Genomic DNA, 27,735 nt, shown 5'->3' with positions numbered 1-27,735 from the left:
ATTTTTCTTTTTCCCTTGCTTTTATAAGAGCTTGTGTTTACTCTGACCCAAGAGGCTTCCTCAAAATATAATAGACAATATTGTTTCTTGCCTTTTACAATTAAGAAAATGTGGCTTTCAACAGTAATCTTAAAAGCTGCCTTCAAACCAGGAGGTTTTAAGATTACTAGTTTGAAGACTTAAGTTTTCTTTAGGAAAGAGTCATAGTATATGTCTCACTAGAAGAAGAGGCCTAGTCCCTTGAGAAATGCTTACATTCAACTCACTCCACTGTACACACTTTTCTCAGTTAAATTTTTGTTTGTTTGTAAATTGTTTCTACTAAATTTTCTGAGGTACTTAATTTTGGTGATTACGGCTTTTTAGGACAGTTTGAGAGCTGGTACTACTAAATTTCTTTCCTTGCCATTTTTTGTTGCTGTTCCTTCATATTAATTTTTTTCTAGCACTTTAAAGTAATTCTTTCATAATTTGATTGGAATGGCACTGAATATATTAATTTAAGTAACAGTGTTACTTTTATTATATTGGATCAGCCTATTATAAGCAACTATTATTTCTCTATTTAGCTCTATCTTTGTGTGTGAAGTGTGTTTTGTAATTGTATTCACATAGTCCCTTTGTGTGTCTTGGCAGGTAGACTCTCAAGTATTTTATATTGTTTGTAGTTACTTTAAATGGACTTTCTATTTCTTCATGCTAGGTTTTGTTGATAATTTATAGAAATGGTGATGATTTCTATAGGTTCATTTTATTTTTAATTTTTAGCAACTTTGCTGAAGTAGTATTGATTTTTTTTCAGTTAGCTTTTTATAGTTGACTATTGGGTTTTCCTAGTAAAATGCAAAAAGTGATAGTTTTACTTCCTCATTGCCTATGCTTATTTCCTCAGTATTTTTTGTCTTATTATATTAACTTATCTAATTATATTAACATGTTTATAGCTAGCACAGTATTGAATGGTAATGATGACAATGGATAACTTCACCCTTGATTTATTAGAATGGCTTCTAGGTTATTTCCATTATGTGCTTCCTCTTCACTTTGGATAATTACTACTTATCATTTTATGAAAGCTTCATTTATTCCCATGATTCAGAAATTTATTTCCATGATTCAGAATGTTTTAATAAGAATGGATATATTTTGTCAAAAGCTTTTAAGGGGGCATTTTTTGAAATAATCAATTTTTGGCTTATTGATATGCTTATAGTTTTCCTAATATTGAACCAACCTTTCATTGTTGATATAAATTTAGCCTGGTAATAATGTATGACCTTTGTGATATGTCTTGGAAAGTCTCTCTAATATATTATTTACATTTTTGTATCAATATTCATTAATGAAACTGACTGTAATTTTTTTTTCTGTTTTGACTTTCTCAGGTTTAGGTTTTAAGACCATAGTTGTGTCATAGAAGGATTTTGGTAGGACTCTATTACCTGTTTTTTTCAATTGATATACTATTGAAATTAATTGTTCTTTAAATGTTTGATAGAGATGGCATCTAGATGATTCACCAGCTCTGAAGTCAGGAGGACCTGAATTCAAATGTCATCTCAGACATTTAACACTTCCTACCTGTGACCCTGGGCAAGTCACTTAACTCCAACTGCCTCAGCCAAAAAAAAAAAAAAAAAAAAAAAAAAAGTTTGGTAGAATTTACTTTTAAATCCATCTAGTCCTGGCAATTTTTTCTAAGGCAAAAAAAAAAAAAAAAACCACTTATGTTATTTAAGTATTCTTTTTTCTGTTAAACCAGGCATTTTTGTAAAGATTTATTCATTTCATTTGGATTGTCAATTTTGTTGGCATATTATTGGGCAAAATAGCTCCTATTAATTTCATTAGCTTTTAATTCATTTTTTTTTCATTTTTGATATTGGTAATTTGATGGGGCTTTTTTGTTTTCAGTAGTATTCTAGTTTTCCAGATATTTGTAAAGAAAGTTTTCAGCATTCATTTTCGTAACACTTTGTGTTCCAAATTTTTCTTTTTCCCTTATCTCTCCCTTCCCCACGATAGAAAACAATTCGTTATGTGCAATTCTTTTAAACATATTTCCATATTTGTCATGTTGTGCAAGAAAAATCAGACCAAAAGGGGAAAAAACACAAGAAAGAAGCAAACAAAAAAGGTGAAAATAGTATGCTTTAATCTACAGTCTTTGTAATTCTCTCTCTGGATGTGGTTGGCATTTTCCAACCTAATTCTGTTGGAATTGTTTTGAATCACCACATTGTTGATCATTACATAATCTTCTTGTTTTTGTTTTTAATATTATCATGTGGCTTTCTTTTTTTTTTAATTTTTCAATAGTATTTTATTTTCCCAAATACATGTAAAGATAGTTTTCAATATTTATTTTTGTAATACTTTGCATTCCAAATTTTTCTCTCCTCCTTAACTTCCCCTCTTCCCCAAGTTGATCATCTCATAATCTTGTCATTACTATGTATAGTGTTCTCTTGATTCTGCTCACCTCACTCAGCATCAGTTCATGTAGGTCTTTCAAGACTTTTCTGAAATCACCCTGCTCATCAGTTCTTACAGAACAATAATATTCCTTTTTCATGCCTATACCATAATTTATTCAGCCATTCCCAAAATCATGGGCATCCACTCAATTTCTGGTTCCTTGCCACTACAAAAAGGGTTCTTATAAACATTTTTGCACAGGTGGGTGCTTTCCCCTCTTTCATGATTTCTTTGAAGTACAGACCCAGTAGTGAGAATGCTGAATCAAAGGATAGGCATAGTTTTATAGTCATTTGGACATAGTTCCAAATTGCTTTTCAGAATGTGGGATCATTTCACAACCTCCTAAGTAATGCAGTAGTGTCCAAGTTTTCCCACCCCCCCCTCCAATATTTATTATTATTTTTATCTCTTTTATCATCCCCCTCTTTCTTATCCCTTTTCCCTTCTAATTCTGCCTTCCCTTCAATTAGTCTCCCTCTTGTCTTTCCCTTTTCCCCTCCTAATTTCTTATAGGATGAGACAAATTTCTATACCAAACTAAGTATGTGTATTATTCCCTCTTTGAACTGAAATTTATGAGATTGCATGCTCAGCCCCCTCCCTTCTTTCCTTCTACAGTACTGTACTATCTTTTATGCTTCCCCACGTTACCTCCTTTTGTTTTTCTTTTCTCAGTACAAAAACTTTTCCACCCCTAATTTCTTTTTAATATCATCACATTATAGTCAACTTATACCTACACCATCTGTATATGTATGTCATTTCTAACTTCCCTGACAAAGATGCAGTTCTCAAGAATTACAAGTATCATCTTCCTATGAAGGCATGTAAACATTTTAACCTTTAAAAAACAAAGGTTTATTTTCTTCCCTGTTTCCCTTTTTGTGCTTCTCAAGTCTTTATTTAAAGATCAAATTTTCTATTCAGTGGTGCAACAATGGAATAGATTTAGTACACAAATCACCAAAGTCAGTTATATCATACCCAGCTTTTGGGATAAAAACTCACTATTTGGCAAAAACAGCTGGAAAAAACTGGAAAACAATAGGACACAAACTAGGTATAGATTAAGATCTCCCACCATTTACCAAGATATGTTCAAAATATGTGTCTTAATATAGAAAAAGGTAGACATTAATAAATATGAATAAGTATCATATTTGTTTTCTTGTTCATTTCTCTCCCTTATTTAGAGTGTAATCTTGTGATCTTTTTCCTTCACTCTATTTTCTCTTTGTCTACTGCCTACTTTGGGAGTTATCCCTTGCTGAATTCCATTGAATAAACATGTATTATGCATCTTATTATGTACAAGAAAATACTGTGCTAGGCACTGGAAAAATAAAAACAAAATATAAAAAAGAGTCACTGATCTCAAGAAGCTTATATTATACTTGAAAGACTGGGCAAGGGGTGTTGGAAATCAACATTATATAGATAAATATAAAATAATATAGAAGGCTGGAGTTCAAACCTGGCCTCTTGTGGGCCTAGTTTTCTTATCTGCTAAAATGAGGCAATTGGATTTAGACAGGAAAGGGGTTTGTCATGAAACTAGGAATCCACTTTAATGCGTACCCTACCTTAGACACTAGGTATATGGGCAAAGCATTGAACCTCGTAGTTTCTTAGTTTTGTAGTATCTCCGTTTCTTTATCTGTAAAGTGGAAATAATAATAGCATCTCCTTCTAGAGCTTTATAAGTGTGCACTGTGGTTTTTGTTCTAATTATTATTTGATATATAAGATTCTTCTAGTTCTAGTAACTCATAAATATGGTCATCCAAATCATATAATATTTCTAAATAAAGAAAAAAAGTTTAATTCTTTTTGCATTAAAGTGAACCTTTACAGAATATCATCTCGGGTACAAAAGAGACGAGTTTATATTTGTCTATTTTGTTTTTGTCTCCTGCACTCTCTTAATGACTGTTTCCTTTTGGAAATTGTAGAGAATCTTTCTGCCAGCTTAAAATGTGTACTTCCAATATATCTTTAAGAATATAAAGTCATTGAAAGTTGAGATTATTTCATTTTTTCTGTGTGTATCCCCATGATCATATTCATGACAGAGTACATGTTTCATAAATGTCTGTTCATTAATTGATTGAACTGTGATAACAGAAATGTTTATAATATACTTGTTTTCTTCACTTGTAAATATACCCCTATAGATAGGGTTGGAAAGGATGTGCTCAAGAACCTGGGAGATTTATGATAGTGTTACTGTCATAACATGCTACTAAATTCCAGGCTTACTTCCTTCTGGAATAAATAGACTTTTCCTGGGATATACACATGTTGAATGACCTTATAAAGAATTCCTCCATTTAAGCTCAAAATTAAACAAATTCTTGATAATAGCACTCACATTTATGGACAGTACACATTTACTATTAAAACCACTTTACTAATTGATAAGCATAATTCTCAGGGAGGAAACAAAAACACTTCTCTTTGGTAACTTATTTCTAAGTGAATAATGTCTAACCCAAAGTAGTTTAGAAAGGTAAGTACTAAAATTACAAGTACTTTTACTATTATGGGAAAACATAAATTGAAACATTAATTATTAAAACCATAGTTTTCAAATGTTACAAAATCCCATGTGATACTAATAATTTAAAATGTTTTTAAAAACTTTTTGGAAGTTCATTTTCCTTAGTTCCTTTTTATGTAATTATGAATGTCATTTTAAACAAATGTTTAACATATTAAACATTAAATTAATTAATTTAAACATTAAATTAAATTTACATCTTAATTAATGTTTATATATCTTTAAAGAGTTCTAATCAATATGCTCTTATTTCCTATACATATTTTAATATATTGACAAACTTGTCATTTTCATTACTTATGTAGTATTTCATCAGTTAATATGCCACAATTTAATTGAACAAGAGTTCATTTTTAGAATCATCTAGTTTTCTTCTAACTATTGCTAATTACTTAAATTTATCAATGCTTATAGATTGGTCAATAAATGTTAAACTATTCTTTATAACAAATTAGATTTCATTTGGAATCAGGTAATGATGAAGTACAGAAGGAGTTTAGTCAGGAAAATATAGAAAATTATTACAGTAGCAGATAGCATGCTAGACTTGGAGTCAGGAACATCTAAGTTTGAATACCATCTCAATTATTTTTAGTAACTATATAACTGTGGGCAAGGCTCTTACCCTCTCAGCTTCAGTTTTCTTATCTGTAAAATGAATATAATAATAGAATCTATTTAATAGGTAAATTAGATAATAAATATAAAATACTTTGCAGATTGAAATGCACTTTATGAATTTCAGCTATTTTTATTAGCCAGGCAATAAGCATTTATTAAGTGCCTATTATGTGTCAGGTGCTGTATACTAAGCACTAGAATGACAAAAGCTGTCATATTCTTAATGGATCTAACATTCTAATGTGGAAAGACAGTATTCAAACAGCTATGTATTATGCAAGGTATAGACAGAGTAAGTTGGAGATATTAATAATATTACTATTTACCAAGTTCCCATAAGATAAAAATGAAGCTCAACTCTTGTTACTTTCTTTTTTCTTTACTAAAGTATATTCCTTTAAAAAATGATTGGGAAAGCTTGAGCTTGAGCTATTTTTCTCTTTTTCTCATCTAAATAAATTAAATAAAATGGAATTAGCTACATAGAAAACACCTGAGGATCATTTAAAAAACTTTAAAATCAGTGGCATTTAAAAAGTCTTAAGTTTTCTAGTGTTCTGTTTCCCTTTCTATTTTTTTTTAAAGAATAATAACAATAGCTGTCCTGCCCCAAGCTCAGAATTTGCCATCTCATAGAATGCATTTATCTTTCTATTGGTATATAATAAATGTAAAATATATATACATATATATTTGTGCAATAATATTTAGTTCTCTGTCAACATGAGTATATTCAGTTTTATTATAAGTACTTAGATGAAAAGAACTAAATTTGTAACTCACTTTGTACAATATCTAGCAAAATTTATGCCCCATCCCAAATACTTTGTATATATTTATTTGTGTAGATGTTTTTGCCATCTAGTAGATCATAAACTCTGTGAGAGCAAAGATTGTTTCATTTTTGTTCATCATCAGCACCTAGTGTGATGCCTGGCCATTGGGCCAGAGATCCATGGTGAATCTCAACTACTCAGTGCTGTTGGAGCCACACTGATTATTAATGAAGACATAATTCTGGAGAGAGAAGCTGAACACTTCCATAATGTTCTCAATATACCATGATCAGCCTATGTAGAATCTGCTGACTATGACTCAGATTGACATCTATTCCTCTCTAGCCAAGCTTCCAACTGAAGAAGTTTTGAATGCCATTAGGCCCTCTGCTGTGGTAAACTGCCTAGTACTGATTTTATTCTAGCAGAAATTTACCAGCCTGGTGGGAGGCTACTACTTAGGCAAAAGCTTTGAATTATATGGCAAGAGAAATTCAAGATGCTTCCTTTTTATATCTCTGTAAAGGAAAAGGAAACAAGTTGTCTTGTGATGATTACAGGGAGATTTCTCTCTTAGTCACTGCCAGCAAAATTCTTGCCAGAGTCCTACTTAACAGGCTTATGCTTCACCTGGAAGATGGTCATATACTCAAATGTCAGAATTAAGGAGTAGTCAGTCTAATGTTTGTTGCCCAAAAACTTGCTTTTGGAAGATTATGACAAAATTTGGTTCCCTAAAGAAGTTGATCAATATTGTACATTAATTTCATGATGCCATGATTACTCGGGGAATAATGGATGGAGGAGGTAGATCCAGATGAGCAGGAACTTGCCCAAGTTCTCCCCCAAACTGCTTCACATTCCTTTAAATAATGACTCTAAACAAATTTTAGAGCATCAGAACACCCAAAAAGATAAGAGTATATCATTTTCTAGCTAAGGGCAACTTAGAAGATCAGCAGAAAAGGTTTCTGGCAACAGGATGGGAGTCCAGTGTCAATTATAGTGAAGGGCTGTACCAACACAGTCCTGGCTCCAGCTCCAGCTGCAGCTCCAAGAAGAGAGCTTGTGGTCAGGTTCCTAGAAGGATTTCTGAAAACAGCTGCATAAACAGCTGCCCTGAAGCTTGGGGACAGTGCACTTTTCGCCCTGGAAATAGAGCCCTACTTTAACAAGTTAAAAGACAGGTAATAGGCTAGGAAAATGAGTAGACAACAATAGTAATGACAGATCAAAACACATAATCAGAAGATAACAGTGTCAACACTCCTACATCTAAAACTTCAAAGAAAAATAAGAATTGGTCTCAGCCTATGGAAGACCTAAAAAGGAAAGAAGTAAAATTAGAAAAAGAGAGTGATGCAAAAAGAAATGCAAAAAGCTAAGGAGAATATCTTAAAAAAAAGCAAAATTGACCAATTAGAAGAGGTGATACAAATACTCACTGAGGAAAATAATTCCTTAAAAGTTATAATTGATCAAATGGAAGTTAATGACTTTATGATAAATCAAGATACAGTAAAACAAAACTGAAGAACAAATTAAAAATAAAATTTTTTTTGAAATATCTCATTGGAAAAAGAACTGATCTGAAAAATAGATTTGGGAGAGATTATTTTAAAATTGCTAGTCTAGCATGATCAAAAAAGAAACTGGGCATTATCTTTCAAGAAATTATCAAGGAAAACTGCCCTGATATTCTAGGCAAAATAGAAATTGAAAGAAGCTGCTGATTACCTCCTAAAAAAGATCCCCAAATGAAAACTCCCAGTTATATTATAGCCAAATTTTGGAATTCCTTAAGTCAAGGAGAAAATATTGAAAGTATCAAGAAAGAAATATTTCTAGTGGAACCGCAATCAGGATAACACAAGATTTAACAACTTCTATATTAAAGGACCAGAGGGCTTGAAATAATGATATTCCAGAGAGCAAAGGAACTAGAATTACGACCAAGAATCACCTACTGTAATGTTCTGTTGTCTCTAGATTGCAATCATTCTCTGGGAGGAGATCTCTTGGGGAGCTTCTAGGGAGGCAGCCTTAGTTTTAGTTCCAGTACCAGTAATCCCCAAAATGCAGCCAGGAGTTAAAGTCCTTTACTGTCTCTTTCCAGATCTTCTCTCCAGCTCCCTCTGAATCCAAAGCCTCCAGCCAGCACAAAGATATATGTGGGAATGAATCAGACTCTGCCTGTGGGTTTTTGGGATTGTGGGTCTCCCAGAAGTCAATCCTAGTTGTGAATCTCCTAGAAGTCCATGAGGAGGCTTTTCCTTTAGACTTGTGAATGTGCTGGACTTGCGAATCCACAAGAAGTCTTCTCCTTGACCCAATCCAGACTGACTTCTTCCAGACTGACCCTCCCCACTGAGTCTTGGCTCCTTTTATCCTCCCTGAGAATGGGCTTGTGGGTACTCCATGGGCTTGTGGGAACTTCTTAAGGGGTCAATGAGTTAAAAGTCCTTTAAAGGTATAAACTCATTTCAGAAGTCTAAAGGTAAACTCCTTTTAAAGGTGTAAACTCTGAACTAGAGAATTGTTAGTATCAGACAACCAACGTAGCACCTAGTAAAATCCTAACAACCTACCCAGCAAAACAATGTAAACCTTCAAGGGAAAAAGGTGGATATTCAGTGAAATAGAGGACTAGAGCTGAATGAAAAATTTGATTTTCAGGAGAAGCATAAGGACATAATCAGGAAAGGTTTATCTGTTTACATTCCTATATGTGAGCATAATACTTGTAATTCTTTAGAACCTTCTCATTATTATGGCAGTTTGAAGGAATACACACACACACACACACACACACAGAGCACATGTATGAGTTGAATATAAAGGGATAATATCTAAAAAAGATGAAATTAAGGGATAAGAGAAGAATGTACTGGGAGAAAGGGAAAGGGAGAAGTGGAATGGTTATCAATATCTGCCATTAAAAAAGGCAAGAAAAAGCTTTTATAATAAAGTGGAGGGAAAAAGGGGAATAGAGGATGAGTAAGTGAACCTTATTTTCATCAGAATTGGCTCAATTAAGAAATACAGACACTCAATATGTGTTAGGATTACAAGGTGAGAACTCAGGTTGTTTAAACAATTCTCTAGCTCAGAATTCACACCTTGGTTCGGGCCTTTAAAGGGAGTTTACACCTTGGAATTCTGAGAGAGAGTTTACATGTTTAAAGGAGTTTGGACCTTTAGAGGAAGCAAGTTCATTGGTTGAAGTGTTTCTCACAAGCCCGGTTGAGTTCTCACTAGCCCATTCTCTGCTAGGATAAAAGAGGAGGGCAGTAGGACAAGGGGTAGGCTGACTGAGAGGCTAGTCTGGGGCAGAGTTGGGATGGCAGTCTGGAAGGAGACTGTCTGGGAGATTGAGTTTAGACAGTAGTCTAGAAGGAAAGTCTGGCTGGAGGCTCCAGAAGCTTCCCAAGAAACCTGCTCACAGAGGAAAAGATTTTACAGAAAAGAGATCTCCCAGAAAAGGATTATAACTTAGAGATGACAGGACCATCACATTTTGGTCACGTTACATTACATTACAAATATGGGTATAGAAATCTATCTTACATTATATGATCAATTCTGATGTATGTGACTCTTTTCAATAATAAGATCTTTGAGGCCACTTCCAATGATCTTGTGATGGAGAGCCATCTACACCCAAAGAGAGGACTGTGGGAACTGAGTGTGGATCACAACATAGCATTTTCACTCTTTGTGTTGTTTGCTTGCATTTTGCTTTCTCATTTTTTTCCTTTTTGATCTGATTTTTCTTGTGCGGCATGATAATTGTGGGAATATGTATAGAAGAATTACACATGTTTAACATATATTGGATTATTTGCCATCTAGGGGGACGGGTGGGAAGATTTTGAACACAAGGTTTTGCAAAGGTCAATGTTGAAAAATTATCCATGCATATATTTTGAAAGTAGCTTTTATTAAAAAAAGAAAAATCTAATTGTTCATGAAAATAGGAGGGAAATGAGGTATGGAAAAGGAGAGAGGGTGATAAAAAAGAGGGCATATTGGAGGAAGGAGTGGTTAGTAGCAAAACACTTGAAAGGGACAGGGTAAAAAGAGAATAGAATAAATGAGAGGGAATACAGTAAGCAATAGTAATTGTAAAAAAGAATTTTTTGAAGAAAGTATTAAAAGACCTTATTTCCACGTGAAACCATTGGAAAAAGCACAACTGAAAAATTGGAAGGAATACTTAGAATTTGAAATTGAAAATGGAACTCATGAACATGTTGTGGTTCTCTTTGAAAGATGTGTCATATCATGTGTCCTCTATGAGGACTTTTGGGTTAAGTATGCCAAGTACATGGAAAAACCATAGTATCAAAGGAGTGAGACATGTCTACAGCGGGGCTTGCACGATCCATCTTCCAAAGAAACCCATGGTTCACATGCTATGGGCTGCTTTTGAAGAACAGCAAGGTAATATTAATGAAGCAAGAAGCATTCTAAGAACGTTTGAAGAATGTGTTTTAGGACTGGTAATGGTTCACTTGAGAAGAGTAAGTTTAGAGCAACGGCATGGAAATATGGAAAAAGCTGAGCACTTGCTTCAGGTTGCTGTAAAGAATGCCAAATCAAATAATGAATCCTCATTTTATGCTATAAAATTAGCCTGACATCTTTTCAAGATACAGAAGAACCTTTCAAAATCCAGAAAGGTACTCTTGGAAGCCATTGAGAGAGACAAAAAGAACACAAAATTGTACCTTAATTTACTTGAAATGGAATATAATAGAGATCTCAAACAAAATGAAGACAATATCCTCACGTGTTTTGACAAAGCTATACATGGTTCCATTGCCTATTAAGATGAGAATTAAATTTTCTCAACGAAAAGTGGAATTTTTAGAAGATTTTGGTTCTGATGTGAACAAGCTTCTGGACGCTTATGATGAATATCAAATACTTTTAAAAGAACAAGATTCTTTAAAAAAGGAAAGCTGAAAATGGTGCAGAAGAACCAGATGGAAAAAAAGTACACACAGAAGATGCAGCTTTAGCATCTACTCAGATAATTGATGGAGATATCCAAGCTAACCAAGCTGCAGATAATTATAGTGCCTGGTATCAATACAATTACCAGAATCCCTGGAATTATGGACGGTATTATCCTCCCCCTCCGACCTGATGAAAAAAAGCATTTTAATATTTTGTAATTGCTATTGTCTGGGGGGGGGGGAACAAAACTTTTTTTTAAATGAGGGGTATGAACAAAACATAATTTGGTAACATTTGATAAACTTGTCTTCCCTGTTCACATGTAACATTGGGATAATATTTCACTTAATAGCAAATAACATACTATTTATTACTTTTTGAGAAAATTTAAAAAAAATTTTTTGCATTAAGTGGTCTAGAATTCTCTAAACATATTTGAAACCAAGTCTAGTAACCTTAAGGAGAAAAACAAAAACTGACAGTTACATCAGTTGAGCAAGTAATTCTGAATATATATAAGGGCTGATTATTTAACATGTTTTCACCTTATCTATCAAAAATTATTTCAAATATTGAACCTAAAAAGGGGTGTCCAGGTCATGTTCCAATTGTCCTTGTTTTGACATTGCATCTACTTAATAGAAATATATAGAACTACATATATATAAAGAACTAATCCTTAAATGGATATTCATAAAGTGATAAAATGTCAAATATATATATATATATATATATATATTCCCCCTGCCCCCCCAGGCTGGGGTTAAGTGACTTGCCCAGGGTCACACAGCTAGGAAGTGTTAAGTGTCTGAGACCAGATTTGAACTCGGGTCCTCCTGAATTCAGGGCTAGTGCTTTATCCACTATACCACCTAGCTGCCCCAAATGTCAAAATATTTGCATCCCTTTAAAAGTGAAATTCATTAAAAACATGCTGCTTCACAAAAAAAAAAATTGACTAAAATGAAAAGAGAATTGGTATGTGATATTTTTATTTGCAAAATGATTGTGCATTCAGTGCAGCCTCTGAGGCTGAAATACAACAGAATATGGATCAATTCTCTGTCCCTTATGCTAGTTTTGGGCAGACAACATCATGAAAACAAGGATTCTCCACCAGTCAGAACTAAATCATCTATATCAGTTATAGTAAATTGAGAAATTTTCCTTGCTATGGATAAGTTTGCTTACCTTGGCAGTATACTTTCTAGAAGCGTACACAAAGATCATAGGGTTGACACACATATTGCTAGAGCTCTCTCAGTGTTTGGTAGATTGGAAAGGAAAGTGGAAGAGAAGAGATATTAAACAACCTACCAAGCTGAAGCCATTATGCTGACCTCATTGTTATATACCTGTGAAACAGCATTTATTCCAGGAATTTGAATCTATTGTAATTTTTTAAAGAAGATTCTGAAGATTACTTGGCAAGATAAAGTATCAGACAGTGAAGTCCACTTTTTTCTTATTATTTAAATAATATTTTTCAAATTGCATGCAAAAATAGTTTTTATCATTCACTTTTATAATATTTTGAGTTCCATATTTTCCCTCCCTTTCTTCCCCCTTCCCAAGATAGCAAGTAGTCTTACATAAATTATATATGGACAATCATATTAAGTAAATTTTCATATTAGTTATGGTGTGAAAGAAGAATCAAAATGAAAGGGAAAAACTACAAGAAGAAAAAAGTGGAAATAGTATGCTTCTCTCTGAACTTTGAAATGGATTGTGTGATATGGGAGACATTGATACACGACTGCATATGTCATATGACTTGCCCACATCAAAGAAGGCACTGTGATCTATGAGCCAAGTAGAATTGCATTAGCTCAGAAGAAACGGGAAATGCACAAATTTAGATACATATCCATTCCAATGTTTATAACTTGTGGTAGCGCCATCTGAACTCATATTGGTATGATCATTCATAGTCAGACTCCAATGTTGTGAAGTCATTTTGTTGTTCTTCAAGTGTGAAAGATTATAACCACCAATTTTTCTGACTACTCTGTAGAATTTGATACTCTTAACCACCTTTATTGTTTTTGTTTCTGTGACACCTCATTTTCATGATTTCCTACTTCTTTCAACTTCTTTCTCTTTTTGCCTTAAAAGCTAATGTGTCTGTTTTGGTTCATATAGTATAAATATTCCCAGAAACTATTTTTTCCTCTTTCTACCCCTTCTACCTTAGTAATATCCATTATTATAGCTTCAATCATTAATTTTATGGAAGTAATTTAAATTTACATGTTTATCTATGTATTCCTTTATTTCCAACAATCTAATAGATACCTCTATACAGATATCTTCTAAACTTTTCTTTCTTCAAAAATTTATTATTTTTAAAATTCCCTATTTTCCGTCAGTATTAAGCTTGATGTCATCTTTGTGTCTTCTTTTTCCCTTTATCATCTTAGCTAATCAGTTTTCTAGTTTTTCATCTTCTCAGCATTTCTTACATCCAGATCTTCTTTTCTCTTACCACTGCCAAACCCATATTTCACTCCTTTATTAGCTGTCACTTGAATTATTCTAACATCATCTCTTTACAGTAGAAAGTCTTTCTACCTCCAAGCCTTGTCTCTAACTTCTCCTTTATATATGTAAGTATGCATATATGCATGTAAACTATATACATAACAACACAAAGTGCATAGCATATATTTATAGACATATAAAGAAGTTCTTATCACTTATCTGCAAAAACCTATCACTTTTTACCCCTGAGGCAATTGGGGTTGAGTGACTTGCCCAGGGTCACATAGCTAGGGAATGTTAAGATTTGAACTCAGGTTCTTCTAACATCAGGGGTAGTGCTCTGTCCATTCATTGCACCACCTAGCTATCCCACTTAGTTTCAATTCCTAGTCATTAGTCTGCATTCAAGACTACTGTCTGGTGCTAGCCTGCCTTCTATATTTATTCTCTGCCCATGGTTGTCTATACTGTTTGGGATCATTGAGGCCTGTACCTACTGCTCCTGAACAATATCCCTGGGGCCTCTTGTCTGTTCTGATTCAGTCTAGTTCTCTGATAGTTTGATACATTCAAACAGTTAACAAAAAGAATTTTATTTAGCCTAAGCAGAGAAGTATATTGAAAAAGGAGACTTGATTCAGCTGAGCAAAACAATATAATATGAGAATCCACCTGATACTACTGACTTTTAAGGAAAAGTCCATTTATTCCTATACTTTCTAGTGTAGTATAGGAATGGGTATTGGATTTTATAAAATGCTTTTTCTGCATCTATTGAGATAATCATATGGTTTTTGTCAATTTGGTTATTGATATAGTCAACTATGCTAATAGTTTTCCTAATATTCAACCAGCCCTACATTCCTGGTATAAATCCTACTTGGTTGTGATGTATTATCCTGGGGATGATTTTTTTGGTAGTCTCTTGGCTAATATTTTATTTAAGATTTTTGCATCAATATTCATTAGGGATATTGGTCTTTCTGTTTTCATCCTACCTGGTTTAGGTATCAGTACCATGTCTGTGTCATAAAAGGAATTTTGTAGGAGTCCTTCATTCCCTATTTTTTCAAATAGTTTATATAGTATTGGAGTTGATTGTTCTTTAAATGTTTGGTAGAATTCACATGTAAATGCATTTGGTCCTAGGGATTTTTTCTTAGGGAATTGATTACTTGCTTGTTCTATTTCTTTTTCTAAAATGGGATTATTTAAGTAATTTATTTCCTCTTCTGTTAATCTGGGCAATTTATTTTTATAGGTATTCCTACATTTCACTTAGGTTGTCAGATTTATTGACACAAAGGTGGGTAAAGTAATTCCTAATTATTGCTCTAATTTCCTCTTCATTGGTGGATACTTCTCGCTTTTCATTTGTGAGATAACAATTTAATTTTCCTTTTTCCTTTGTCTAATAAAATAAACTAAAGGTTTATCTATTTTGTTATAAAACCAACTCATAGTTTTATTTTTTGATTCAATAGTTTTTTTACTTTCAATTTTATTGATCTCCCCTTTCATTTTTAGAATTTCAAGTTTGGTATTTGATTGGGGGGGTTTACTTTGTTCTTTTTCTAGCTTTTTTAGTTGCAAGCCCAATTCATTGATCTTCTCTTTCTCTATTTTATGCAAGTAAGTGTCTAGAGATATAAAATTTACCATTATTACCTCTTTGGCTGTATCCCACAAATTTTGGTATATTGTCTCATTAATGTCATTCTCTTCGATGAAATTATTGATTGTGTCTATGATTCTTTAGGAAGAGATTATTTGGTTTTTAATTACTTTTTAATCTATTTTCCCATGGCCTTTTATTGAATGTAATTTTTATTGCATTGTGATTTGAAAAAATGCATTTACTATTTCTGCCTTTCTGCATTTGATTTTGAAGTGTTTGTCATAATATATGGTCAGGTTTTTTTTATAGGTTCCATGAACTGCCAAAAAGAAAGTGTACTCCTTTCTGTCTCCATTCAATTACCTCCAAAGATCTATCATACCTAGCTTTTCTAATATTCTATTTACTTCTTTAACTTCTTTCTTATTTATTTTGTGGTTTGATTTATCTAGTTCTGAGAAAACAAGATTGAAATCTCTCACTATTATAGTTTTGTTGTCTATTTCTTCTTGCAATTCTCTTAGTTTCTCATTTAGGAATTTAGATGCTACACCACTTGGTGCATATATGTTTAATATTGATATTGTTTTTTTTTAATCTATGGTACCCTTTAACAAGACACCTTTTCTTTCCTTTTCTCTTTTAATTAGATCAATTTTTGCTTTTGCTAGATCTGAGGTCAGGATGGCTGTCCCAGCTTTTTCTTTTTTAACTTCCCCTGAAGCATAATAATAGATTCTGCTCCAGCTTTTTACCTTTACTCTGTATCTATCACTCTGCTTTAAATGTGTTTCTTATAAACAACACATTGTAGGATTCTGGCTTTTAATCCAGTCTGCTATCTGCTTAAACTTTATGAGAGAGTTTACACCATTCACATTTACAGTTAAGACTACTAATTCTGTATGTCCTGCCATCTTATTAATCCCAAATCATACTTTTCTCTTTCCTTTTCCTCTTTCCCTCCTTGCCAGTATTTTACTTGTGAGCACTACTTACCTCGAGCACTACTTACCTCAAGCAGTCCTTCCTCTTTAGAGAACCTCTCCCTTTTTTAAAATTAACCAATGAACATTTTTTTATTATAGCTTTTTATTTACAAGATATATATCTTTTTTTCATTTCATTTTATTTTTTTATTAATTTTATAATTATAACATTTTTGACAGTACATATGCATAGGTAAATTTTTACAACATTATCCCTTGTATTCCCTTCTGTTCCGAATTTTTCCCCTCCTTCCCGCCACCCCCTCCCCTAGATGGCAGGCATTACCATACATATTAAATGTAATAGTATATTCTAGCTACTATATATGTGCAGAACCAAATTTTGTTGTTGTTGTTGCAAAGGAAGAATTGGATTCAGAAGGTAAAAATAACCTGTGGAGAAAAACAAAAACTGCTAACAGTTTACACTCATTTCCCAGTGTTCCTTCTCTAGGTGTAGATGATTCTGTCCATCATTGATCAATTGGAATTGGATTAACTCTTCTCTATGTTGAAGATATCCACTTCCATCAGAATACAACCTCCTATAGTATTGTTTTTGAAGTGTATAATGATCTCCTAGTTCTGCTCATTTCACTTGGCATAAGTTGATGTAAATCTCTCCAAGCCTCTCTGTATTCATCCTGCTGGTCATTTCTTACAGAGCAATAATATTCCATAACATTCATATACCATAATTTACCCAACTGCGTTCTCCAATTGATGGGCATCTATTCATTTTCCAGTTTCTAGCTATAACAAAAAGAGCTGTCACAAACATTTTGGCACATACAGGTCCCTTTCCCTTCTTTAGTATTTCCTTGGGATATGAGCCCAGTAGTAGCACTGCTGGATCAAAGGGTATGCACAGTTTGATAACTTTTTGGTCATAATTCCAGATTACTCTCCAGAATGGTTGGATTTTTTCACAACTCCACCAACAATGTATCAGTGTCCCAGTTTTCCCACATCCCCTCCAACATTCATCATTATTTGTTCCTGTCATCTTAGCCAATCTGACAGGTGTATAGTGGTATCTCAGAGTTGTCTTAATTTGCATTTCTCTGATCAATAGTGATTTGGAACACTCTTTCATATGAGTGGAAATAGTTTCAATTTCATCATCTGAAAATTATCTGTTCATATCCTTTGACCATTTATCAATGGGAGAATGGCTTGATTTCCTATAAATTAGAGTTAATTCTCTGTATATTTTGGAGATAAGGCCTTTATTAGAACCTTTAACTATAAAAATGTTTTCCCAATTTGTTACTTCCCTTCTAATCTTGTTTGCATTAGTTTTGTTTGTACAAAAGCTTTTTAATTTGATATAATCAAAATTTTCTATTTTGTGATCAATAATGATCTCTAGTTCTCCTTTGGACACAAATTCCTTCCTCCTCCACAAGTCTGAGAGGCAAACTATCCTGTGTTCCTCTAATTTATATATGATCTCATTCTTTATGCCTAAATCATGGACCCATTTTGATCTTATCTTAGTATGTGGTGTTAAGTGTGAGTCCATGCTATGCATGGGTAATTTTACAGCATTGACAATTGCAAAATCTTTTCCAATTTTTTCCCTCCTTCCCTCCCAACCCCTCCCCAAGATGGCAGGTTGACCAATACATGTTATATATGTTAAAGCATAAATTAAATACAATATACGTATACATGTCCAAACAGTTATTTTGGTGTACAAAAAAATTCAGACTTTGAAATAGTGTACAATTAGCCTGTGAAGGAAATCAAAAATGCAGGTGGACAGAAAGAGGGATTGGGAATTCTATGTAGTGGTTCATAGTCGTCTCCCAGAGTTCTTTTGCTGGATGTAGCTGGTTCAATTCATTACTGTTCTATTGGAACTGATTTGGTTCATCTCATTGTTGAAGATGGCCACGTCCATCAGAATTGATCATTATATAGTATTGTTGAAGTATATAATGATCTCCTGGTCCTGCTCATTTCACTCAGCATCAGTTCATGTAAGTCTCTCCAAGTCTTTCTGAAATTATCCTATTGGTCATTTCTTACAGAACAATAATATTCTATAATATTCATATATCAGAATTTATTCAGTGAGAGCCTCTCCCTTTCTTATACCTTTCCCCTATTATTTCTGTTTTCCCTTCTATTAGACTACTTCATCTATTTTCCCCTTTCCTCTCCCACTTTTCTATAGGATGAGAGAAGTTTTTTGGTGAAACCAAATATATCTAATATTCTTTCTTTGAACCGAATCTGATGAGAGTAAGATTCATACAATAATCATCACTCTCCCTTCTTTTCCTCAATTATAATAGATTCTCTTTGCCTCTTTCTGAAATACGATTTCCCTCATTTTACCTCTACTTTCCCCTTTTTTTTTTTCTGTTAAAATCCCCTTTCCACTTTTAGTTTCTTTTTATGTTATAACAGTAAAATCAGATGTACTCTCTCATAACAAAAATACAGTTCTCAAAGAGTTTTTTTTCTTTTTCTTTTTTCCTTGTAATGCTTCTCTTGAGTTCTATATTTGGAGGTTAACTTTTTTTGTTTAGCTCTAGTCTTTTCATCAAAAATAAATGGAATTCGAGCTTATATCCCAAAGAAATACTAAAGAGCGGAAAGAGACCTGTATGTGCCAAAATGTTTGTGGCAGCTCTTTTTGTTGTAGCTAGAAACTGGAAGATGAATGGATGTCCATCAGTTGGAGAATGGTTGGGTAAATTATGGTATATGAAGGTTATAGAATATTATTGCTTTGTAAGAAATGACCAGCAGGAGGAATACAGAGAGGCTTGGAGAGACTTACATCAACTGATGCTGAATGAAATGAGCAGAACCAGAAGATCACTATACACTTCAACAACAATACTGTATAAGGATATATTCTGATGGAAGTGGAAATCTTCAACATAAAGAAGATCCAACTCGCTTCCAGTTGATCAATGATGGACAGAGGTAGCTACACCCAGAGAAGGAACACTGGGAAGTGAATGTAAATTGTTAGCACTAATGTCTATCTGCCCAGGTTACATGTACCTTCGGAATCTAATGCTTATTGTGCAACAAGAAAATGGTATTTACACACATGTATTGTATCTAGGTTATATTGTAACACATGTAAAATATATGGGATTGCCTGTCATCGGGGGGAGGGAATAAAGGGAGGGGGAGATAATTTGGAAAAATGAATACAAGGGATAATATTATAAAAAATATATATATATATAATAAAAATAATTTAAAAAAATAAAAAAAAATAAATGGAATTCACGAGTTTCATTGAATGTCCATCTTTTTCCCTGAAAGAAAATGTTCAGTTTAGCAGGGTAATTTATTCTTGGCAGCATTCCAAGTTCCTTTGCCTTTAGGAATATCAGATGCAAGGCCCTTTGATCCTTTAAAGTGGAAACTGCTAGGTTCTGAGTAATCCTTATTGTGTGTCCTCTGTATATGAATTGTTTCTTTCTGGATGCTTGTAATATTTGTCCCTTGGTTAGATAGTTCTCAAATTTAGCTATTATATTCCTTGGGGTTTTAATTTTGGGGTCTCTTTCAGGAGGTCTTCGGTGATCCGTTAATCCTTAGATTGTCTCTCCTAGATCTATGTTCCAGATCAGTTCTTTTCCCAATTAGGTGTTTTTACATTTTTTTTCTATTTTTTCATTTTTTTGGTTTTGCTTGATTGATTCTTTTTGTCTCATTGCGTCATTTATTTCCATTTGTTCAGTTCTGAAATTTCGTGAATTATTTTCATTTATTTGTTGTGGTTTTTTTTTTTTTTTTATATTTGTCCAATTGAATTTTTCTATGAGTTGTTTTGTTCTATAGATTTTTTTCCATTTCAAAAATTCTGTTTTTTAAGGAGTTATTTTATTTTTCTGTTTCACAAATTCTGTTTTCTGGGAGTTACTTTCTTTTTCCATTTTATCAAATCTATCTTTTAATGAGTTATATGCCTTTTCCAAACCCTCTTGCAAAGTTTTCATTTCCTTTCCACATTTTCCTTCTAACTCTCTTTGAAGATACTTTTAATTTCTTCTAGGAGAGTCTTGTATGGGGACCAGTTTTTATCACCTTTTGGGGCTTCATCTGGAGACAATCTACCTTTAGTCTCCCCAGGATTTGATATCTGTTCTTCTCTTTTACCATAAAAACATATTGTCAGAGTTTTCTTTACTTTTTTACTAAATTTTTTTTAAGTTAAGGCCTACTTTTAGGGCAGGGGAAGTTTTCCAAGCTTCCTGTACAAGTGGCAGCTTCCTCTATAAGCATCTGCAGCTATGCTGGGTCAGTGCTGATTCACTACCTGTGCTGGGTGGGCAATGCCAGGTCCTGTGAGTTTCTAGTGTTTCAGGGTTCACTATTGATCTTTTGTGTTTGTGTTGGATGTTTTATAACTTCTTTGTTAATCTACTGGCTTGAAAACAGGGCAGAGTAGCCAACATTGCTATCAATTCCTGTAGATTCCTCCCTGTAGATTCTCTGTCATGCAGAGTGTGCACCACCTTGTGGAGTGTACACCACCCCGGGACTCTGCACTGTCTGTGCTGAAGTTTGTGCTCAGCTATTTAAACTTAGTTGTTACCCTTCCATTTCCAATTGAAACAGATCTTTTCTGGTGATCTTTGAAATTATCTTCTCCTGATAATTTGTTGCATTCCCAATATTTGTGGGTTCTGCTGGTCTGGAGCTAATTCAGAGGCTGGATTTGCTAATTAGTTTGAGGATTGTAGAAGGTCAGAAGGAAACGTGTTCTCTCCACCATTTTGGCCCTGCCCCCGGAAGTCCTCCTACAATTCATTTTCTAGATGTTTAGAAACATTGATGTTAATCTATTAAGTATTTTTTTCTTTGTCTTCTCTAGATCCAATGAAATTAGCTTTGTCTATTGAAGCTAAGGCATGGAAGATGTTACTTTGTCGATACTTGAATGAAGAATACAAAAAGAAAATGACTGACATGATAACGTTTATAAATGAATACTTAAAAAAATTATCTAGGCCCATTCGTGACTTAGATGATGTCAGATTTGCCATGGAAGCCTTGGCCAATATACGTGATAATGAAATACAAATGGATATGACTTTAGGACCTATTGAAGTAAGAAATTTAAATTTTTGAAATAATATTTTGAAAGTAGTTATTTTCTTTAAAGCTGTAAACTAACACTAGCATCATCTCACACAAGGGCACTGTACCTCAACTCCCCAGTGAAGGTTAGGGTAGACAATTTCAGAATAACTATGAGGTGGCAAGCTTTGCCTTAGCCTTTAAAGGTGATGGCAGGGACTGCTCCACTTCAGGAGTAACCCTTGCCCGTGATATGTTCCCAGCAGCAATGGTGACCTGATTACTATTCTTCTTGCTTTTGTTTAGTCAGTTTCTCTTACCTAAGTCATTCTGCATTGCTTCACCATAAGCATAGACTTAAATAGCTAACTTGTGTTTTCCCAGGGGGGTGAGAGAATATTTGTCCATAGGTGCTATTGTAATTTTTCATCTTTGTTTCCTTTTATTAGTTTTTATTAGTTGGGGTGTGAGAAATTAGGGCCATTTCTCTCCATTAGGAGGTCATTAAGCTAGTTGAAACCTGTCCCATAGATATTAAAATTTTCTTAAGGCCCCAAACATTCCTCAGATAAAAAGCTAAAATAACAGAGTCTGGTCTTCCCAAATAATTTGACTTGAGTAAGTATTTATCTGTTTATGGTTCACATGTAAATATTATCTCTTAAACAGTCTATTGTGAACTCTCAAAGTAATTTAATCTGTAATCTGATTCAGTTTATCTAAAGAGTCTATTTAACTATGTTTGTTTCCTTAGAGGATGTATCAAATTATGATTCTGCTTAAATATATTTGTTTAACTTTTTATGATAATTGAAGGAAATAGTAAAATCTGTCTTTTTTAATAGCCTAAAAGAAATATACAAGATTGCAATATGTAAAAGAATTCTATGTCAGTCACTGACATAATTCTATTAAAAAAATATCTACAATAGAATCCTAATTTTTGTTCAGGATTATTTATCTACCTCTTGAATCTATACTTAAGCATAATAAAAGAAGGGTTTTTTAGCTCTAATTTTTGCACTGTGGTAGATTTATTTTGTCAGTAGTTATTTACTACACAAACTCAGAGGAGATATTTGTCCCATAACACTATTCATACATGACAAGAGCTCATTTTCTTGATTTTTTTGAATGCCTTTTTGGTTTCCTTTAGCACAGGGCCATAGTTTTTCATATCTTTTTCAATATTTCTTTTTTCAAATATTTTTGTAAATACCTTAGAAATGAAAAACTTTCCTTCTTGTTCTAGGAAGCGTATACCATTTTAAATAGATTTGAAGTCGAGGTAACAAAAGAAGAATCTGAAGCAGTTGATACACTAAGATACTCATTTAATAAATTACAAAGCAAAGCTGTAAGTACAGATTTAATTATATCTTTTTTTGCTTATCATTGGGCATGAACATGTATTTTACAATGTTTTGTTCAATATTAAATATTTAAAACTTGGTAAAAGTTCCTGTCTTACAGATAAATTACATTAAAATGAATTTTGAGAGAAGTGTATATGTTGTTTTTCTCTTGCACTAGAATTTTGTGGCATTGATTTATAAGGGCAGTGTTAGATGACTGTTAAAATCCTCAGTAAGCTTAGAATTTAAAAAAAATTACTAAGATTCCTAACTTCAGAAGAAGGAAGAAAAAAGCATTTATATTTTTAAAAAAAGGCAGAACTATTTGGCTCCTATTTTGTTTACATCTTTTCTGTAATCTTCTTAAAATCCTATTCCAATCCCCTTTCCTTCCCCTTCCTTTTTTCCTTCCCTCCTCTCCTTTGCCTCCTTTCTTCTTTCCTTTATCCCTGTTTTTCTCTCTCTGTGTGTCTCTGTCTGTGTCATTTTCTGAATTGAGCTCATTTGCCCCTCCTCAGGCAACATGATCCCTCCTGGGGACACCCAATGGAATTCAATTCCATTGCAGCTCAGGATTCTCATGCACAGTCCTTCAGCAATGGTCTCCCTAGCATATGCTATTACAACTAGTTTCAATATTTCATCTTAGCATCAGAAGACTAACCTACTGGAATGGAAGTTCTAAAAACTTCTGCCATGCAGAAAAACCTTTGAAGACAGCTTCAGAAATAGATTTAATCTGACTTCTAAGGATTAATAATGGACAGTAATTTTAAAAAGGGGATGGTTACCTAGTAAAGAAAGTTTGTCCAAGCCAATGCACAAAACAATGATAAAAAATCTAAATTGTTTTCAATCCTCTGTGGCCTGTTCTACTTTGACAATAACAGTGACATAGTTTTAGGAATTGGGCAGAAGTGGTAAGAATTTTATGGTATTAGGCTGCCCCAAAATTTCAGTTTAGCAATTGGTATTTTAAATTCCAAATTCTTGATTAATGACTAGTAGCCATATTGCCAGAGAAATTGAATCATATAAATCTTTCCTTTAATTTTTAACTAGTATTTAATTTTTTTCTAGTTCCATGTTAAGAAAAGTTTTAGCATTAATTTTTACAAGATTCTTAGTTCCAGATTTCCCCCTCTCTCCCTGTCTCCCTTCCCTTCTTCCAAGGATGGGAGGCAGTTTAATATAGTTTATATGTGTGTTATCAAGTAAAATATATTTCCATATTAGTCACAGTTATGAAAGAAGAATCAAATAAAAAGAAAAAAAGACCTAAAGTAAGCAAAAAAAATGCTTTGACCTGCATTCAGAGCTCACCAGTTCTTTAACTGGTTATGGATGATATTTTTCTTCATGAGTCATTTGTACTTGGATCATTGTATAGTTGACAAGGACTTAAGTCAATCATAGTTGATCATCACACAATGTTGCTGATACTGTGTACACTATTTTCTGGTTCTACTTATTTCATTTCACATTGGTTCATAGAAGTGTTTCTAAGTATTTTTCTGAAATTTGCCTGTTCATCATTTTTTTCTGCACAATAGTACTTGATTACATTCACAATAATTACCACAGCTTATTTGGCCATTCCTCATTTGATGGACATTCTGTCAATTTCCTAATATTTTTCCATTGCAAAAAGAACTGGTATAAATATTTTTCCATGTTCTTTTCCCTTTTTATGATCTCTTTATGATACAAACCTAGTGAATTTGATAGATCAAATTTGATAGATACACAGTTTGATTGCTCCTTGTTCCAAATTGTTCTCCAGAATGCTTGGATCAGTTCTTAACCTCATCTCCTAATATTTATCACTTTCTTTTTGTCATAGTGACCACTTTGATAGATATGAGGTAGTACTTCAAAGTTGCTTTAGTTTGCATTTTAATAAATAGATTTATATTTTTAATATGATTAGAAATGACTTTAGTTTCATCGTCTGAAAATTGTTCATATCCTTTATCATTTATCAATTGGGGAATGGCTTGTATGCTTATAAATTTGACCCAGTTTTCTATATGTTTGAGAAATGAGACCTTTATCAGAGACACTTACTATAAAGATTGTTTTCCAGCTTTGTGCTTTTCTTTTAATCTTGGTTATATTGTTTTTGTTTGTACAAAACCTTTTGGATTTAATATTATCAAAATTATATAATTTGTATTTTGTAACATTCTCTCTCTCATTTGGTCATGGATTCTTCCCCTCCAGTAGATCTGACAGGTTAGCTATTCCTTCCTCTTTTAATTTGCTTATGATATCATCCTTTGTGTCTAAACCATGGACCCAATTTACCTTATATTGTGTGAGATGTTGCTCTATAGCTATTTTGTATCTTATTTTTTTTCCAGTTTTCCCAGCAGTTTTTGTGAAATAATGAGTTCTTAACCCAAAAGCTGGGGTCATAGGTTGTTATGGTCATTTATTACAGTATCTTGTGTACCTAACCTATTCCACTGATCTATCATCTCTTAGTTAGTACTAGAGCGTTTTGATGATTACTGCTTTTTAATATAGTATGAGATTTGTTATTGTTTGGTCACTATCCTTTGTATTATTTTTTATTAGTTCCCTTGATATCCTGTCTTTTCAGTCTTCTTAAACCTTCAGCTTTTCCCTCCCTCCTCTGTAATCTGAAATCCAGTAATACCGACTTTCTGGCTGTTCCTCCCATTAGGCATGCCATTTCCCTACATCAGGCATTTCACTGGCCTTTCCCTTTATGAAATGTTTCCTCTTCTCATCTCTTCCATATGACTTCCCATTCTTCTTTCAAATCATAGCTAAAAATACTCACTTTGCCATGCATCTTCCTCTAATCCCCCATTAATTCTTTTGCATTCCTTCTTTTTATCTATTTTTTCTTATATGTAGCTTGTTTTTATGTACTTAATTGTATGTTATTTCCCATTAAATTTTGAGCTCCTTGCTAGTAGGACTAATTCCTTGCCTTGCATACAAAGTACATGGCATAGTACTTCCCAAAATAGGTATTAAATAAATGTTTATGTGCTTGCAATCTTTTTTAATTGATGCATAATAAAGCAGAGATTACTTATATGTAGTGAGCTTTGGTACTTTCAGATTAATTTTGTCACTTTTTTCTAGCTATAATTTTTTGGTAGTTTGGTATGCATAAGTAAATAAGTAAATAATATAAGTAAATTAATTTAAACAGAATTACATTTTTATTAAATTGACTTGGCTTACATTATGAACAATTGATATTTCCCCTGTTGTTTGGATCTGACTTTATTTGTGTGAAAAGTATTTTATAATTGTATAATAGTTTCTGGATTTATTTTGGCAGGTAGACTCCTAAATGCTTTATATTGTTTACACTAATTTTAAATGAAATTTCTTTCTATTTCCTCTACTAGACTTTGTTGGTCATATAAAGAAACACTGATGATTTGTGTGGGTATATCCCATATCCTGCAACTTTTAAATTTGTTTATTATTTCAAATAATTTTAGTTGCTACTTCAGAATTTTCTTAAGTATGCCATCATATCATCTGCAAATAATGATAAATTTGTTTTTTCATTGCCTATTCTAATTCCTCACATTATTATAACTAGTATTTCTAGTACTATATTGAACAATAGTGGTGATAATGAGCAACCTTGCTTCATTCCTGATCTTCATGGGAAGGCTTCTTATTCTCATTATCATTAATACTTACTGAGGCTTTTAGCTAGATATCTATCATTTTAAGGAATGATCCCCTTTATTCCTATGCTTTGTAGTGTTATTAATAGGAATAGGTGTTGTATTTTGTCAAATAGTTGCTGTATTTTCAACATCTATAGAGATAATTATATAAAGTCTCTTGATTTTCTTATTGATATGGTCAATTATGTTAATGGTTTTCCTAATATTGAACTAATGCTGCATTCCTGATATAAATCCTGTCTTATATATACTATATTATATGATTCTTGTGATATATTATTTTAATTGCCCTGATAGCATTTTTGTTTTTTGCATCAATATTTATTAGGAAAATTGGTCTATAATTTTCTTTCTCTGTTTTAGCTCTTTCTGGTTTAGGTCTCAGCCTTATATTTATGTCATAAAAGGAATTTGGTGGGATTCCTTCTTTGCCTATTTTTCCAAATAGTTTACAGAGAGTATTGAAATTAATTGTTTGTTAAAATTACACTTGTAAACTCATTTGAGCTTGGGGATTTTTTCCTAGGAAGTTTATTAATACCTTGTTTGGTTTCTTTTTCTATGGAGTAATTTAGGCTTTCTATTCCCCTAGCTGCTAATCTCAATTATTTACATTTTTGTAAAAACTGAATTGATATACTTAGAGAATCCTAGAGAATCAACTAAAAACCACTAAAAACAATGAACAACTTTAGCAAAGTTGCAGTATACAAAATAATTCTATACAAATAATCAGCATTTCCATGTGTTACCAACAAAGTCCAGCAGCAAGAGACACAGAGAGAAATTCTATTTAAAGTAACTGTAGATAATACAAAGTATTTGGAAGTCTACCTGCCAAGACAAAATCAGGGACTTTATGAACACAATTACAAAACACTTTCCATGCAAAATCAACAATTGGAAGACTATCAAATGTTAATGGATAGACTGAACTTATAAAATAAAAATAACAGTTTTACATAAATTAATCTACTTATTCAGTACCATACCAATCAAATTGATAAGAAACTTTATAGAGTTAGAAAAATAATAACAAAATTCGTTTGAAAGAACAAAAGTTAAAGAATTTCAAGGGAATTAATAAAACAATGAAAATGAAGGTGGCCTAACTATTTCAGATCTAAAACTATATTATAAAGTAG

At 32.9% G+C, this 27,735-nt stretch overlaps 1 protein-coding gene and 1 pseudogene across 1 annotated transcript in view; both read left to right on the top strand.

Annotated features, from left to right (window-relative positions):
• DNAH8 (dynein axonemal heavy chain 8) overlaps positions 1-27,735 on the top strand; it is a 408,086-nt gene that overhangs the window by 158,022 nt on the left and 222,329 nt on the right. The window contains exons 29-30 of the mRNA XM_074311023.1: positions 21,344-21,579; positions 22,802-22,906. Coding sequence (XP_074167124.1) covers positions 21,344-21,579; positions 22,802-22,906 — 341 coding nt within the window. The remainder of the gene's footprint in view (positions 1-21,343; positions 21,580-22,801; positions 22,907-27,735) is intronic.
• LOC141566909 (pre-mRNA-processing factor 39 pseudogene) lies at positions 10,532-11,590 on the top strand (annotated as a pseudogene).

Source organism: Sminthopsis crassicaudata, chromosome 4, assembly GCF_048593235.1.
Source record: "Sminthopsis crassicaudata isolate SCR6 chromosome 4, ASM4859323v1, whole genome shotgun sequence".
In the NCBI taxonomy this organism is placed as follows: Eukaryota; Metazoa; Chordata; class Mammalia; order Dasyuromorphia; family Dasyuridae; genus Sminthopsis; species Sminthopsis crassicaudata.
The sequence above is the reverse complement of the archived record's forward strand: the minus strand, read 5'-3'. Positions and strand labels throughout refer to the sequence as shown.